Genomic DNA, 13,285 nt, shown 5'->3' with positions numbered 1-13,285 from the left:
AATGCTAGCTCAGTCTTTAACAGCTCTCTTACCTTCACCTCAATACCTCACAGCTGGCATTCTCATGCGGCCTCTTCCTGTGCTTTCTTGCAGGAATACAACCTTCTCCTCCATGGCCTTTGTGTCCTTCAAAGCACCTTGCAGCACCACTATCTCATTCTGCAAAGAATCTTTTACCTTCTCCCCAGCACCTTGCAGTTTGCATTCTCATAGTGCCTCTCCTGTGCTTTTCACAGGGGTTCTTCTCCTTCATGGCCTTTAGTTCTTCCACAGTGCCTCACAGAAATGCCATCTCATTTTTTAACAAATCTTTAATTTTCTCCATAGCACCTCACAGTGTGCTTTCTCATGTGGCCTCCTCTTATATCAATGCCATTTCATTCTTCAACGAATCCACAGCACTTCACAACTCATGTTCTCATGCTGCCATTTCTCATGTCTCTCACAGGAGCAAGTTCTACTCGTCTGTAGACTTTTTTAATTCTGTAAGAAACAGCCAATCCACCGTTCCCACTGCCTCATGGGCAGTCTCTTTCTCAAAGGATCTCCTTATAATGCCGAGGGCCACCTCTACTGCTCAGGTGTCACCTCCACCTGCCTCCAGTCCTGGGATGGGACCCAGCCCTCTAGGAGGCAAGCCGCCTCAGACCACATGCCCACTGAGGGGTACTCGAATGTCTCCCCATTCATAGGGGCAGCCCACTGAAGCACCCCTCCCATGAGGACAGCCTGTTCCAGTCTTTGGTCTACGATGAATCCTGCTGGCTATGCCAGTTGTCTTGCCTGAGAGTTTCAGCCCCAAGCAAGTTCACTGTGGATTCGTGAGACCGAGAAATGACAATAGAACATTCTTTGGGTAAAAGGGCTTTTACCCAGCTTTATTCTCCTGACAATAGGTCAAGCACTGGAATTATATCTGCATCCAACAGGCTGCAGGTCCGTAATCCTCCTCCATCTCTGCCTCCGCCCAGAGTACTGGGCAGAACTCTTTATATAGTGACTCTGTCAATAATAGCTTATTGCCATGGGTGTGGAAGCAGTAACCTAGCAACAGGCCAATTACATCATCAAGTAGTCTAGGGTCAGGGGAGGATAATGGCCATAGGAACTTCCATTTTCCCCACATACAGGTTTGCCTTTTTTGGGCTTTTCATATAAACAGAATGCTCCAATGTGTGACCTTTTGTGTCTGGCTTCTATTATTGTGATCTTTTCAAGATCCATCCATTCTATACATGTTATACCATGTGTCAGTGCTTCATTTCTTTTTATGGGTTAATAATATTTTCGTGTGGCTAGACTACATTTTGATTATCATTTCATTAATTGATGGACATTTGGGTTGTTTCCACTTGTGGCTATAATGAATAATGATGCAAACATCCATGTACAAGCTTCTGTTTGAACACCTGTTTTCTGTTCTCGTGAGTATATACTTAGGAGTGGAATTGCTAGGTCATATGGTAACTTTATGTTTGACTTATTGAAAAACCACCCAATGTTTTCCAAAGAGGCTGTGCTGTTTTATATTCCAACAGTTCATGAGGGTTCTGATTTCTCTACACCATGGCCATCAAATGGTGTTTCCTGGTTTTTTGATTCCAGCCATTCCAGTGGGTGTGAAATGTTATTTCATCATAGTTTTGGTTTCCTACAGTAATGTTTAAGTAGCCCTGTTGGTGATTCCAATGCATATGAAGTTCAAAAAAGTTGTTCAGGAACCAGTAGCGTCCATTTTAGAAACTAGTTAAAGAAATGCAGAATATTAGGCCAATCAGGCCACCTCAGTCCAATTCTACATTTTAATAAGATCCTGGGTGCTCGTTACACACTCCAGTGTTTGAGAAGTGCTGGTGTAGGAGGCATCCCTCAGCGCTAGCACTTCCTAATTATCATCCAGACATCCTAGAGTCAGCGTCTGTGACTGATACCCCTGTTTGTCTGGTACGTTCTTGTTTGACAGTCTGGAAAAGTGAGAGGAACAAAGAATGTGAAGTCAAATAAACCCAGTTTGCAAGCCTGACTCCTTCACTTATCAGCTAGATGATGCTGGGCTAGAGTATCCTCGCTTAGAAAGATTGACCTCTGCATTCTGCAGACATGAGAATTAAATGACGTAGGGGGATAAGCGTTCAGTACCACTCGGCATGGGCAAGTGTACTGACTCTTGCTCTACCTTCTTCCCCTTAGCCCTGGACGTTGTTGAGAGCTTTAGGGAGGCAGGTCTCAGCTTGGCTTCCTCGCACATCGCTGAGCAGCTGAGGGACTAGCTGAATGATTTGACAGATGGTTCCCTCAAGGCAGCCAAGTCAGCAAGACAAAGCCCAGTAATGATCTCACACAGTTAACTTCTCTGGACAAAGTAAGACTAAGCGTAAGGCTGGAACCATGAACTCTGTCATTTGTAGACTTGGAAGAACATCTAAGGCTGCTTACTTTGACGTGAAGTAATTTCAATGCATATTAAAGTAGCTTCATGTGGTGGGTAGCTATTACTGTCTCTCAGTAGAGAGGCCCCTTTTACTAGGGCATTTTCTGTGTACCATTAACTGTGCTAAGTATTCAGAAGCACAGTCATTTAAAATCTACAGCAGAGACCAGAGGTTCTCAACCAGGGGCAATTTTAACCCCCCACTCCCTCCCAGCGGATGTGTAGCAGTGTCTGAAGACTTGTCAGCACTGGGGGTGGGTGCTATTTTCCTCCAGGGGGTCAAGAACACAGGTACACTGAAATATCCTGCAGTGCATCAGACAGCCCCCAAAAGGGAGAATTAGCCTCCCAGCAAATATCGATAATGCTGAGGTTGCGAAACGCTACCCTGGACTCAGGCACTGTACCACCGTGTCACTGACAGATGATCAAACGGGCAGGCAGACAAGTGAGGTGCGGTGCGTTGCCCAGGTTACCTGGCTAATAAAGGAAGAGCGGGTGCAAACCACACCTGGCTCAGAACCCTCGAGGCCTGAGTTGTTTCCTAAGGTTTGTTTTCAGTGTTCTCCCTCAAATACAGCTTGCAACTGTACACAGGTGCTTACTCTGTGATTTCTTAAGAGGAAACCGGCCAGAAAAGGCTTTTAGACCTTTCAAACAAAGATTTTTCAACTGTCCTTTGTACAGTCAGAGTCACCTCCCAATTCCATCATTAATCAGTCAACTTCCCTACTGGGATTTGGGTTAAAGAGCCAATTTTCATTTGTTGGAAGGGACAATAAAGGTGATGAAAGGGGGAAAAGTTCTCCTGGAGAAGGTGTGGTCCAGTCTGGAAGTAGTGACATGTTTTGCGGTTATCTGCCCAGGGGCGGGTGCATATTTGATGAAACAGCAGGATGTAGGGTCACTCAGTGTCACGGACAGAGGTGGTGATGCCAGGCAGGATAAAAAGTCACTGGTATAGTTACAGTCAGCCTCTTCCACAGAGTTCATGGCAGATGGCTTTTGAGTCTCTAACTCTGCGGCATGCCAGGTGTGAAGCTGATGGTTAAACACGTGTCATTTCATCTCATTTCAAGGCCCTAAGAAAAAGTAACTATTATCCCCATCGTAAAATGAAAAAGCAACAGTTCAGAGGCCCAGGACTTTGCCTGAGGTCACCCAGTTGCCAGCGGTAAACACAGGATCAAAGCCTGTGCAGTTTATCTCCACTTCACTTGACTGCTTCCTCTCCTTTTTGAGACCTGATTAGACCTGTATAGCTACACGATGTCTCTCTCACTCTTTCTGTTCCTTGTTCCTTTCTTTAGGGATGGGAGATACAGGAGGGAGGGGTGTATTCATAATGTGGTTGACTGTTCTGTGCATCTCCTAGAGAAGAAATTAAGCAATGTCTCTTCTGTGCCCCCAACCCTGGGCCTCCCCATCCATATGAGTGGATTTAGATGTGGATTATGTTGACCCTATTCCCACCTGGGAACAGTAAGAGCAGAGCAAGTATCTCACAGTTGAGCCTTGATATGGGTAGACAGTGTTGGGTATTGGAAAGGAAGCCAGGCCTACAAGTTTTTTTGTGGGATTTTTTTGGGAGGGGGGCTAGGGGAGGAGCTTAGGGGAGGCAAGGAGGAAGGGCAGACACACCATCCATCCACCTTTAAAGGAACCGGGATGGATCCAGCAGTATTTGACTGGATGTCCAGGTCAACCCAGGTATATTTTGCTTTCCTATGGCTGCTGTGACAAATTACCACAAACTTAGTGGCGTAAACAACACAGACTTATTGTCTTACAGTTCTGAAGATCAGAGGTCTCCCCAGGCTGAAATCAAGTTGTCAGCAGGGCTACATTCCTTCTGGGGTCTCCAAGGGAGGATCCAGTCCCCTGACTTTTCCGCATTTTAGAGCTGCCCGCAGTCCTTGGCTCATGGCCCCTTCCCCTGTCTTCCAACTTCCCTGTGACTCTGACCCTCCTGCCAGACCAGCCTAGACATCCCAGGATAAGCTCTGCATCTCAAGATGTTTACCTCAATCACATCTGCAAAGTCCCTTTTGCCAGGCAAGGTCACACATTCCAGGGTCCAGGGATTAGATCATGTACATATTGGAGGGACCCCTATTCTGTCTCCCAGAACAGTAAGCTACTTATAACTGCCTGAGACAGCTTATTTGGCATTATTTGCTATGCAGCAGTGGATAACTAGAATAGAAATTACTGGTTGCAGCTTAGCTTCTCCTGGCTGATGCCAACTTCCATGATCAATCGATACCACTGAAATTCTTGTCATGCAGAGGATGGCAGGGGTGCCAGGCTCAAGATAACCTGGTGAGTCAGGGTAATCATAGGCTGCTTTTGAGAACACTTACTAGTGACTGCCTGCCTGTCTCTCTTTCCATGCCTACTGCTTCAGAATGAGAAGGGCAGCCTGGGACAACCCCATGGGCATTACCCAAAGCTGAGTACGGCTCTGAGGAACCCCAGTTTGAAAATGCCTGTCCTAGAAGATATACATGGGCATTGTTATGGAAGGGAGATTGTTGAACCCTTGACCCAAGTGCTGACTCTCTGTTCTTTGAAATGCAGAGAGATGAGTCCTCACACATCACACTGTGAACTAGAGGCCTTGAGATTTGGAAAAACAATGGCAATAATCTTACAGAAATCACTAGTAGGCAGCCCTTTGAGTCATGGGGCTCTCTGATAGCGCCATGGAGCGAAGACAATTGCCTTCTCTTCATACAGGAAACCACAGCGTGTGCTGACTTTAAGGAGGGTCGAAAGCAGGTTACCTGTAATGCAGGTAATTAATTGTATGCAGGATTTCCTGTCCAAACAGAGGATTGCATTTGGCAGTCACGTGAAGATATGTAAGAACCCTAAATCCCTAGTGATGAATAGATGAGTGAGAAGGTAGGTAAAAGTCTGTACAGGAAAGGATTTAGGAGAGAAAGGTATTATTGTCTTAAGATCAACAGTAAACATGCCATTTGACTAATCTTGCCTGTGCCCTGCACGAGCGTGTCCTGCCCTCTCGCTCTGTTCACCAAGAATGCAGTGAGCTGCATCTTGCACTGCAGGCATCCCGGACCTTGTGGGGAAAGGCCAACTCACCGGCCATGCTGCTGATGTTCACCAGCCGCCCCTTGGATTTCCTAAGAAGAGGCAAAAACGCCTTCGTGACTTCCACGGCCCCAAAGAAGTTCACCGCCATGCATTGTTTGTAGTCGGTCATGGGAATGAGCTCCCCGTCAGCTGGAAAGCCGATGATCCCAGCATTGTTGACCACAGCCCACAGTCCTGAGGACAGAAGGGAACAACTCTGATGTCGGGCGAGACTGGAAAGCAGGAGGATTTTTAACACTTTAAGCTCTGGAGTCAAAAGGGCCCCTTTGAGATTTAGGATCTGAGCAGAACCCTCACACTCTGGAATCCGAGTGTCCTTGAGTACCTAAACCCACTTACCTTGGAGAGCTACATGGAGAGCAAACCAGTGATATATTAGGCAATGGGTTTTTTTTCTTGGAGGTATTTTCAAAGCCCTTCCCACATCCAGGTAGCTACATATTTGCTCTATCTGGGGAAGGAGGATGACACAGCACTTGAGAGGAGTCTACTCCATGTTTCTTCGTCAAAGGAGTGTGTAGAGACAGCACAATATCTTTAGGACAATGCAGGCAGATATAGGAAACCTTTTCCCAAGACTAGGAAAGATTCCCTAGCCCAGGGAACAGGAAAACTAGAGCAGAAATGCCAAGAGCCAAGACTGCAAATCCCAGAGTCCTATTCCCTTCCCCAACCAGCCTGAGGCCCTCAGTTGCATCAGAAACACCAGGGTTTGTTCGAACACAGATTGCCGGACCCCACCTCCAGAGACTCGGATTCGGCATATCTGGGAGTGGGGTGTGGGGGACTGAGAATCTGCATTTCTAACAAGTTCCCAGGTGCTGCTGATGCTTGGGAAACTGCTGTCCACAAGTGATATCCAAACTTGACTGCACATTAGGATCACTTGGGGGCTTTTTAAAACCCACGTGCCGAAGCCACATCCCAGCCATTTAGGTGAGAAATGAGAAACTCTGGGGTGAGAGAGAGAGGAGACCTTAGCATTCGTAGTCTTTAAAGTTCTCCAGTGTACAGTGCACAACCAAGCTGGGGAAGCACTGCCCTCAATGTAGAAAAGAAGTAATCAAAAAAAAAAAAAAAACCACCACCATCCTGTGTGTGGGAGAAGGATGTCTGGAGCAGATTCTCTGAGTTCCCTGAGCTGCAGCATCATTTACAACAGTGGGTCTCAAGGTGTGGTCCAGAAGCAGCACCAGCATCGACTGAGAACTTGTTAGAAACCCAGCTTCCAGAACCTCAACTCGACAGGCTGGATCAGAAATCATTGTCGAAGCTCAGCATCTGTGATAAAACACACCCTCCAGGCAACCTTGATGCCCGCTCAAGTGTGAGAACCTAACACCAGCCCTAAGTGCGCCTTTCTGATGGCATCAAGGAGGCAAGTAACAGCCGACCTGTAGGAGGACTGGACGGAGTGTTGGACATCTCAGCAGAGGCCAGCATTGACAACAAGACCAAATGTCCTAGCCCCAGGAATTCAGATGCTACCCCAGGAAAATGAGGTGAAGTTCAAAATGACTGAAATGGTTTTTGCTACATGCCATAAAGTTAACATTGCTTGCACACCTGAGCTGGTGTCTGACATTCCCATACAATAAGGATAAGAAGCATCAAGTGAGATGACACCTGGCACATAGCAAGAGTTCAGCTGTTAGTAACAAGCATAGTGATGGGTGGGGAGGATGGTTTTAATTCACTCAGCCTGAGCCTACCTTTGGCAAGTCAATGTGCCAGCAGAAGCTTGAAAATGCCTTAGACCAGGGTTGGCAGACTTTTTCTATCAAAGGCCAGATAATAAATATTTCAGCATTGCAGGTCCTACTGTCTCAACTCTGCTGTTACCACGTGTAGAAGCCACAGACTGTAAAGGAACGGCAATGGCGATGTTCCCATAAAACTTGATTGATGGACATCGACATTTGAATTCCATATAGTTTTCATGGGTCAAAAATATTCTTCTGATATAACCATTTAAAAATGTAGTAAACCATCCTTAGCTCATGGGCTTTTCAAAAATAGGTGGCAGATCTATATAAACTTCTTTAAAGGACAAAGTTAAAGAGAAAGGTAACAGATTAGTGATTGCCAGGAGTTAGCGATGAGAATATGGCTCTAAAAAGGTAGCACAAGAGAGCCTGGTGGTGGTGGTCCAGTTTTGTATCTTGATTGTGCTGATTTTTACACAGAGCTACACGTTATGAAATTGCACAGCTATACACACACATACACACACTTGCATGTGTAGCTGGTGAAATGTGAATGAACTGTGGATTATACCAATGCCAATTTCCTGGTTTTGATATTATACTATATTTATTCAACATGTTAACGCTGGCAGAGGCTTGGCAAAGGGAACAAAGGATCTCTCTGTACATTTCTTTGCAACTCCCTGTAAATCTACAATTACTTCTAAAAAAAATGTTTAAAGAAAAAACAGTCAGGGCCATAGTTTGCCAACTCCTGCCATAGAATTCCAAGCTGGCTAATAAGCTCATTATGCTTGTAGGACTTACTAATATGATTTTTTTAAGTAATGAATAACATGTTGATACTAATTTAATAAATTCTGTGTAGGAACACAGCACAATTGCTGGACTTTTCTTAAAATAAGGTATCATTGATATACAATCTTATGAAGGTTTCACATGAGCAACATTGTGATTACTACATTCACCCACATTGTCAAGTCTCCCCCCAACCCCATTGCAGTCACTGTCCATCAGCTTGGTAAGATGCCACACAGTCACTACTTGTCTTCTCTGTGCTACATTGTCTTCCCTGTGACCGCTCCCCCCACCATGTGTGCCAATCATAATACCCCTCAGTCCCCTTCTCCCTTCCTCCCAATCCAGCCTTCCCCACCCTTCCCCTTTGGTAACCACTAGTCCCTTCTTGAAGACTGAATCTGCTATTTTTGTTCCTTCAGTTTTGCTTAGTTGTTATACTCCACAAATGAGTGAAATCACTTGGTACTTGTCTTTCTCCACCTGGATTATTTCACTAAGCATAATACCCTCTAACTCCAATCCATGTTGTTGCAATGGTAGGATTTGTTTTCCCCTTATGGCTGAATAATATTCCATTGTATATATGTACCATATCTTCTTTACCCATTCATCTACTGATGGACACTTAGGTTGCTTCCATATCTTGGCTATTGTAAATAGTGCTGTGATAAACATAGGGGTGCATATGTCTTTTTGAATCTGGGATCTTGTTTTCTTTGGGTAAATTCCTAGGAGTGGAATTCCTGGGTCAAATGATATTTCTATTTTTAGTTTTCTGTGGACCCTCCATAATGCTTTCCACAATGGTTTAAGTAATTTACATCCCCACCAACAGAGAGGTTCCCCTTTCTCCACATCCTCACCAGCATTTGTTGTTCCTTGTCTTTTTGATGTTGGCCATCCTAAGTAGTGTGAGGTTATATCTCACTGTGGTTTTAATTTGCATTTAATTAAATGTGGAGCATCTTTTCATGTACCTATTGGCCATGAATTTCTTCTTTGGAGAAGTGTCTGTTGATATCCTCTGCCCATTTTTTAATCGGGTTATTACCTTTTTGGTTTTTGAGGCTTGTGAGTTCTTTATATATTTTGGGTGTTAACCCCTTGTCAGAAATGTCATTTACAAATATATTCTCCCATACTGTAGCATGTCTTTTTGTTCTACTGATGGTGTCCTTTGCTGTATAAAAGCTTTCTAGTATAATGTATTCCCATTTGTTCATTTTTGCTCTTGTTTCCCTTGCCCAAGGAGATGTATTCAGAAAAAAGTTGCTCATGTTTATGTTCAAGAGAGTTTTGCCTGTTTTCTTCTAAGAGTTTTATGGTTTCATGACTTATATTCAGGTCTTTGATCCATTTTGAGTTTACTTTATATATGGAGTTAGACAATAATCCAGTTTCATTCTCTTATATACAGCTGTCCAGTTTTGCCAACACCAGTTTTTGAAGAGGCTGTCATTTCCCCTTTGTATATCCATGTCTCCTTTATCATATATTAATTGGCCATACACATGTGGGTTTATATCTGGGCTCTTTATTCTGTTCCATTGATCTATGGGTCTGTTCTTGTGCCAGTACCAAATTGTCTTGATTACTATAGCTTTGTAGTAGAGCTTGAAGTTAGGGATCATAATCCCCCCAGCTTTATTCTTCCTTCTCAGGAATGCTTTGGCTATTCGGAGTCTTTTGTGGTTCCATATGAATTTTAGAACTATTTGTTGTAGTTCATTGAAGAATGCCATTGGTATTTTGATAGGGATTGCATTGAATCTGTAGATTGCTTTAAACAGGATGGCCATTTTGACAAATCAATTCTTCCTATCCATGAGCATGGGATGTATTTCCATTTATTGGTGTCCTCTTTAATTTCTCTCATGAGTGTCTTGTAGTTTTCAGGCTTTAGGTCTTTAACCTCCTTGGTTAGGTTTATTCCTAGGTATTTTATTATTTTTGAAGCAATTGTGAATAGAATTGTTTTCCTGATTTCTCTTTCTGCTAGTTCATCGTTAGTGTATAGGAATCCAACAGGTTTCTATGTATTGATCTTGTATCCCACAACTTTGCTGAATTCAGATATTAGTTCTAGTAGTTTTGGTGTGGATTCTTTAGGATTTTCTATGTATAATGTCATGTTATCCGCAAACAGTTACAGTTTAATTTCTTTCTTACCAAGCTGGATGCCCTTTATTTCTTTGTGTTGTCTTACTGCTATGGCGAGGACCTCCAGTACTATGTTGAATAAAAGTGGGGAGAGTACGCATCCTTGTCTTGTTCCCAATCTTAAAGGAAAAGCTTTCAGCTTTTTGCTGTTAAGTATGATGTTGGCTGTGGGTTTGTCATATATGGCCTTTATTATGTTGAGGTACTTGCCCTCCATACCTGTTTTGTTGAGAGTTTTTACCATGAATGGATGTTGAATTTTGTCAATTGCTTTTTCAGCATCTGTGGAGATGATCATGTCATTTTTGTCCTTTTTGTTGATGTGGTGGATGATGTTGATGAATTTTCGAATGTTGTACCATCCTTGCATCCCTGGAATAAATCCTACTTGATCATGATGGATGATCTTCTTTATGTATTTTTGAATTCAGTTTGCTAATATTTTGTTGAGTATTTTTGCATCTATCTTTATTGGGGATATTGGTCTGTAATTTTCTTTCTTGTGGTGTCTTTGCCTGGTTTTGGTGTTAGAGTGATGCTGGCCTCATAGAATGAGTTTGGAAGTATTCCCTCCTCTTCTACTTTTTGGAAAACTTAAAGCAGGATGGGTATTAGGTCTTCACCAAATGATAAAATTCATCAGTGAAGCCATCTGGTCTAGGGGTTTTGTTCTTAGGTAGTTTTTTTATTACCAATTCAATTTCATTGCTGGTAGTTGGTCTGGTCAGATTTTCTCTTTCTTCCCAGGTCAGTCTTAGAAAGTTGTATTTTTCTAGAAAGATGTCCATTTCTCCTAGGTTATCCAATATGTTAGCATATAATTCTTCATAGTATTCTCTAAAAATTCTTTGTATTTCTGTGGTGTCAGTAGTGATTTTTCCTTACTCATTTCTGATTATGTTTATGTGTGTACACTCTCTGTTTTTCTTGATAAGTCTGTCTAGGGGTGTATCTATTTTGTTCATTTTCTTGAAGAACTAACCCCTGCTTTCATTGATTCTTTCTATTATTTTACTCTTCTCAATTTTATTTATTTCTGCTCTGATCTTTATTATGTCCCTCCTTCTACTGACTTAGGGCCTCCTTTGTTGTCCTTTTTCTAGTTTCATTAATTGTGAGTTCAGACTATTCATATGGGATTGTTCTTCTTTCCTGAGGTAAGCCTGTATTACAGTATCCTTCCTTCTTAGCATGGCCTTTGCTACATCCCACAGATTTTGCAGTGTTGAGTTACTGTTGTCATTTGTCTCCATATATTGCTTGATCTCTGTTTTATTTGGTCATTGATCCATTGATTATTTAGGAGCATGTTGTTAATCCTCCATGTGTTTTGGGGCTTTTTTGTTATCTTTGCATAATTTATTTCTAGTTTCATACCTTTGTGGTCTGAGAAGCTGGTTGGTACAATTTCAATCCTTCTGAATTTACTGAGGGTCTTTTTGTGGCCTAGTATATGATCTATTCTTGAAAATGTTCCATGTGCACTTGAGAAGAATGTGTATCCAGCTGCTTTTGGGTGGAATGTTCCATAGATGTCTGTTAGGTCCACCTATTCTAGTGTGTTGTTCAGGGCCTCTGACTCCTTACTTATTGTCTGTCTGGTAGATCTGTCTTTTGGAGTGAGTAGTGTGTTTAAGTCTCCTAAAATGAATGCATGGCATTATATTTCTCCCTTTAATTCTGTTAGTATTTGTTTCACATATGTAGGTGCTCCTATATTGGGTGCATAGATGTTTATAATGGTTATGTCCTCCTGTTGGACTGAGCCCTTTATCATATGTAATGTCCTTCTTTGTCTCTTGTTACTTTCTTTGTTTTGAAGTCTATTTTGTCTGATGTAAGTCCTGCTACTCCTGCTTTTCTCTCCCTATTATTTGCATGAAATATCTTTTTCCATTCCCTTCACTTTTAGTCTGTGTATGTCTTTGGGTTTGAGGTGAGTCTCTTGTAAGCAGCATATTAGATGGGTCTTGCTCTTATCCATTCAGTGACTCTTGATTGGTGCATTCAGACCATTTACATTTAGGGTGATTATCGATAGATACATACTTACTACCATTGCAGGCTTTAGATTCGTGGTTACCAAAGGTTCAAGGGTACCTTCTTTACTATCTAACGGTCTAAATTAACTCACTTATTATGCTATTTCAAATACACTCTGAAGGTTCTTTTTTTCCTCCCTTCTTTTTCTTCCTTTTCCACTCTTTTTTATATATTAGGTGTCATATTTTGTACTCTTCGTGTATCCCTTGACTGATTTTGGGGGTAGTTGATTTGATTTTGCAGTTGCTTAATAATTTATTAATTAATTGGTCTACTTCCTTTACTGTGGTTTTATTTTCTCTGGTAACAGCTATTTAGCCTTAGGAGCATGCATCTAGAGCAGTCCCTCCAAAATACATCATAGAGATGGTTTGTGGGAGGTAAATTCCCTCAACTTTTGCTTATTTGGAAAGAGTTTAATCTCTGCTTCAAATTTAAATGATAATCTTGCCTTGTAGAGTATTCTTGATTCAAGGCCCTTCTGTTTCATTGCATTAAATATATCATGCCACTCCCTTCTGGCCTGTAAGTTTTCTGATGACAAGTCTGATGGTAGCCTGATGGGTTTTCCTTTGTAGTGTGTGATCTTTTTTCTCTTTCTGGCTGCTTTTAATACTGTGTCCTTGTCCTTGATCTTTGCCATTTTAATTATTATATGTGTTGGTGTTGTCTTCTTGGGTCCTTTGTTTTGAGAGATCTTTGCACTTCCATGGCCTGAGAGACTATTTCCTTCCCCAGATTGGGGAAGGTTTCAGCAGTTAGTTTCTCAAAGACACTTTCTTCCCCTTTTTCTCTCTCTTCTTCTGGTATCCCTATAATGCAAATATTGTTCCATTTGGATTGGTCACACAGTTCTCTTAATATTCTTTCATTCCTAGAGATCCTTTTTTCTCTCTCTGCCTCAACTTCTTTGTATTCCTGTTCTCTAATTTCTATTTCATTTACCATCTTCTCTACCTCATCTAATCTGCTTTTAAAGCCCTCCATTATGTGTTTCATTTCAGATACTGTATTTTTCAAAGTT

General features: G+C 42.3%; 1 protein-coding gene across 1 annotated transcript in view; it reads right to left on the bottom strand.

Annotated features, from left to right (window-relative positions):
- HSD17B2 (hydroxysteroid 17-beta dehydrogenase 2) overlaps window positions 1-13,285 on the bottom strand; it is a 69,795-nt gene that overhangs the window by 15,592 nt on the left and 40,918 nt on the right. Inside the window, exon 3 of the mRNA XM_017665858.3 lies at window positions 5,540-5,725. Within this exon, the coding sequence (XP_017521347.1) occupies window positions 5,540-5,725 (186 nt within the window). The remainder of the gene's footprint in view (window positions 1-5,539; window positions 5,726-13,285) is intronic.

This window comes from Manis javanica, chromosome 17 (assembly GCF_040802235.1).
Source record: "Manis javanica isolate MJ-LG chromosome 17, MJ_LKY, whole genome shotgun sequence".
Classification (NCBI taxonomy): domain Eukaryota; kingdom Metazoa; phylum Chordata; class Mammalia; order Pholidota; family Manidae; genus Manis; species Manis javanica.
The sequence above is the reverse complement of the archived record's forward strand: the minus strand, read 5'-3'. Positions and strand labels throughout refer to the sequence as shown.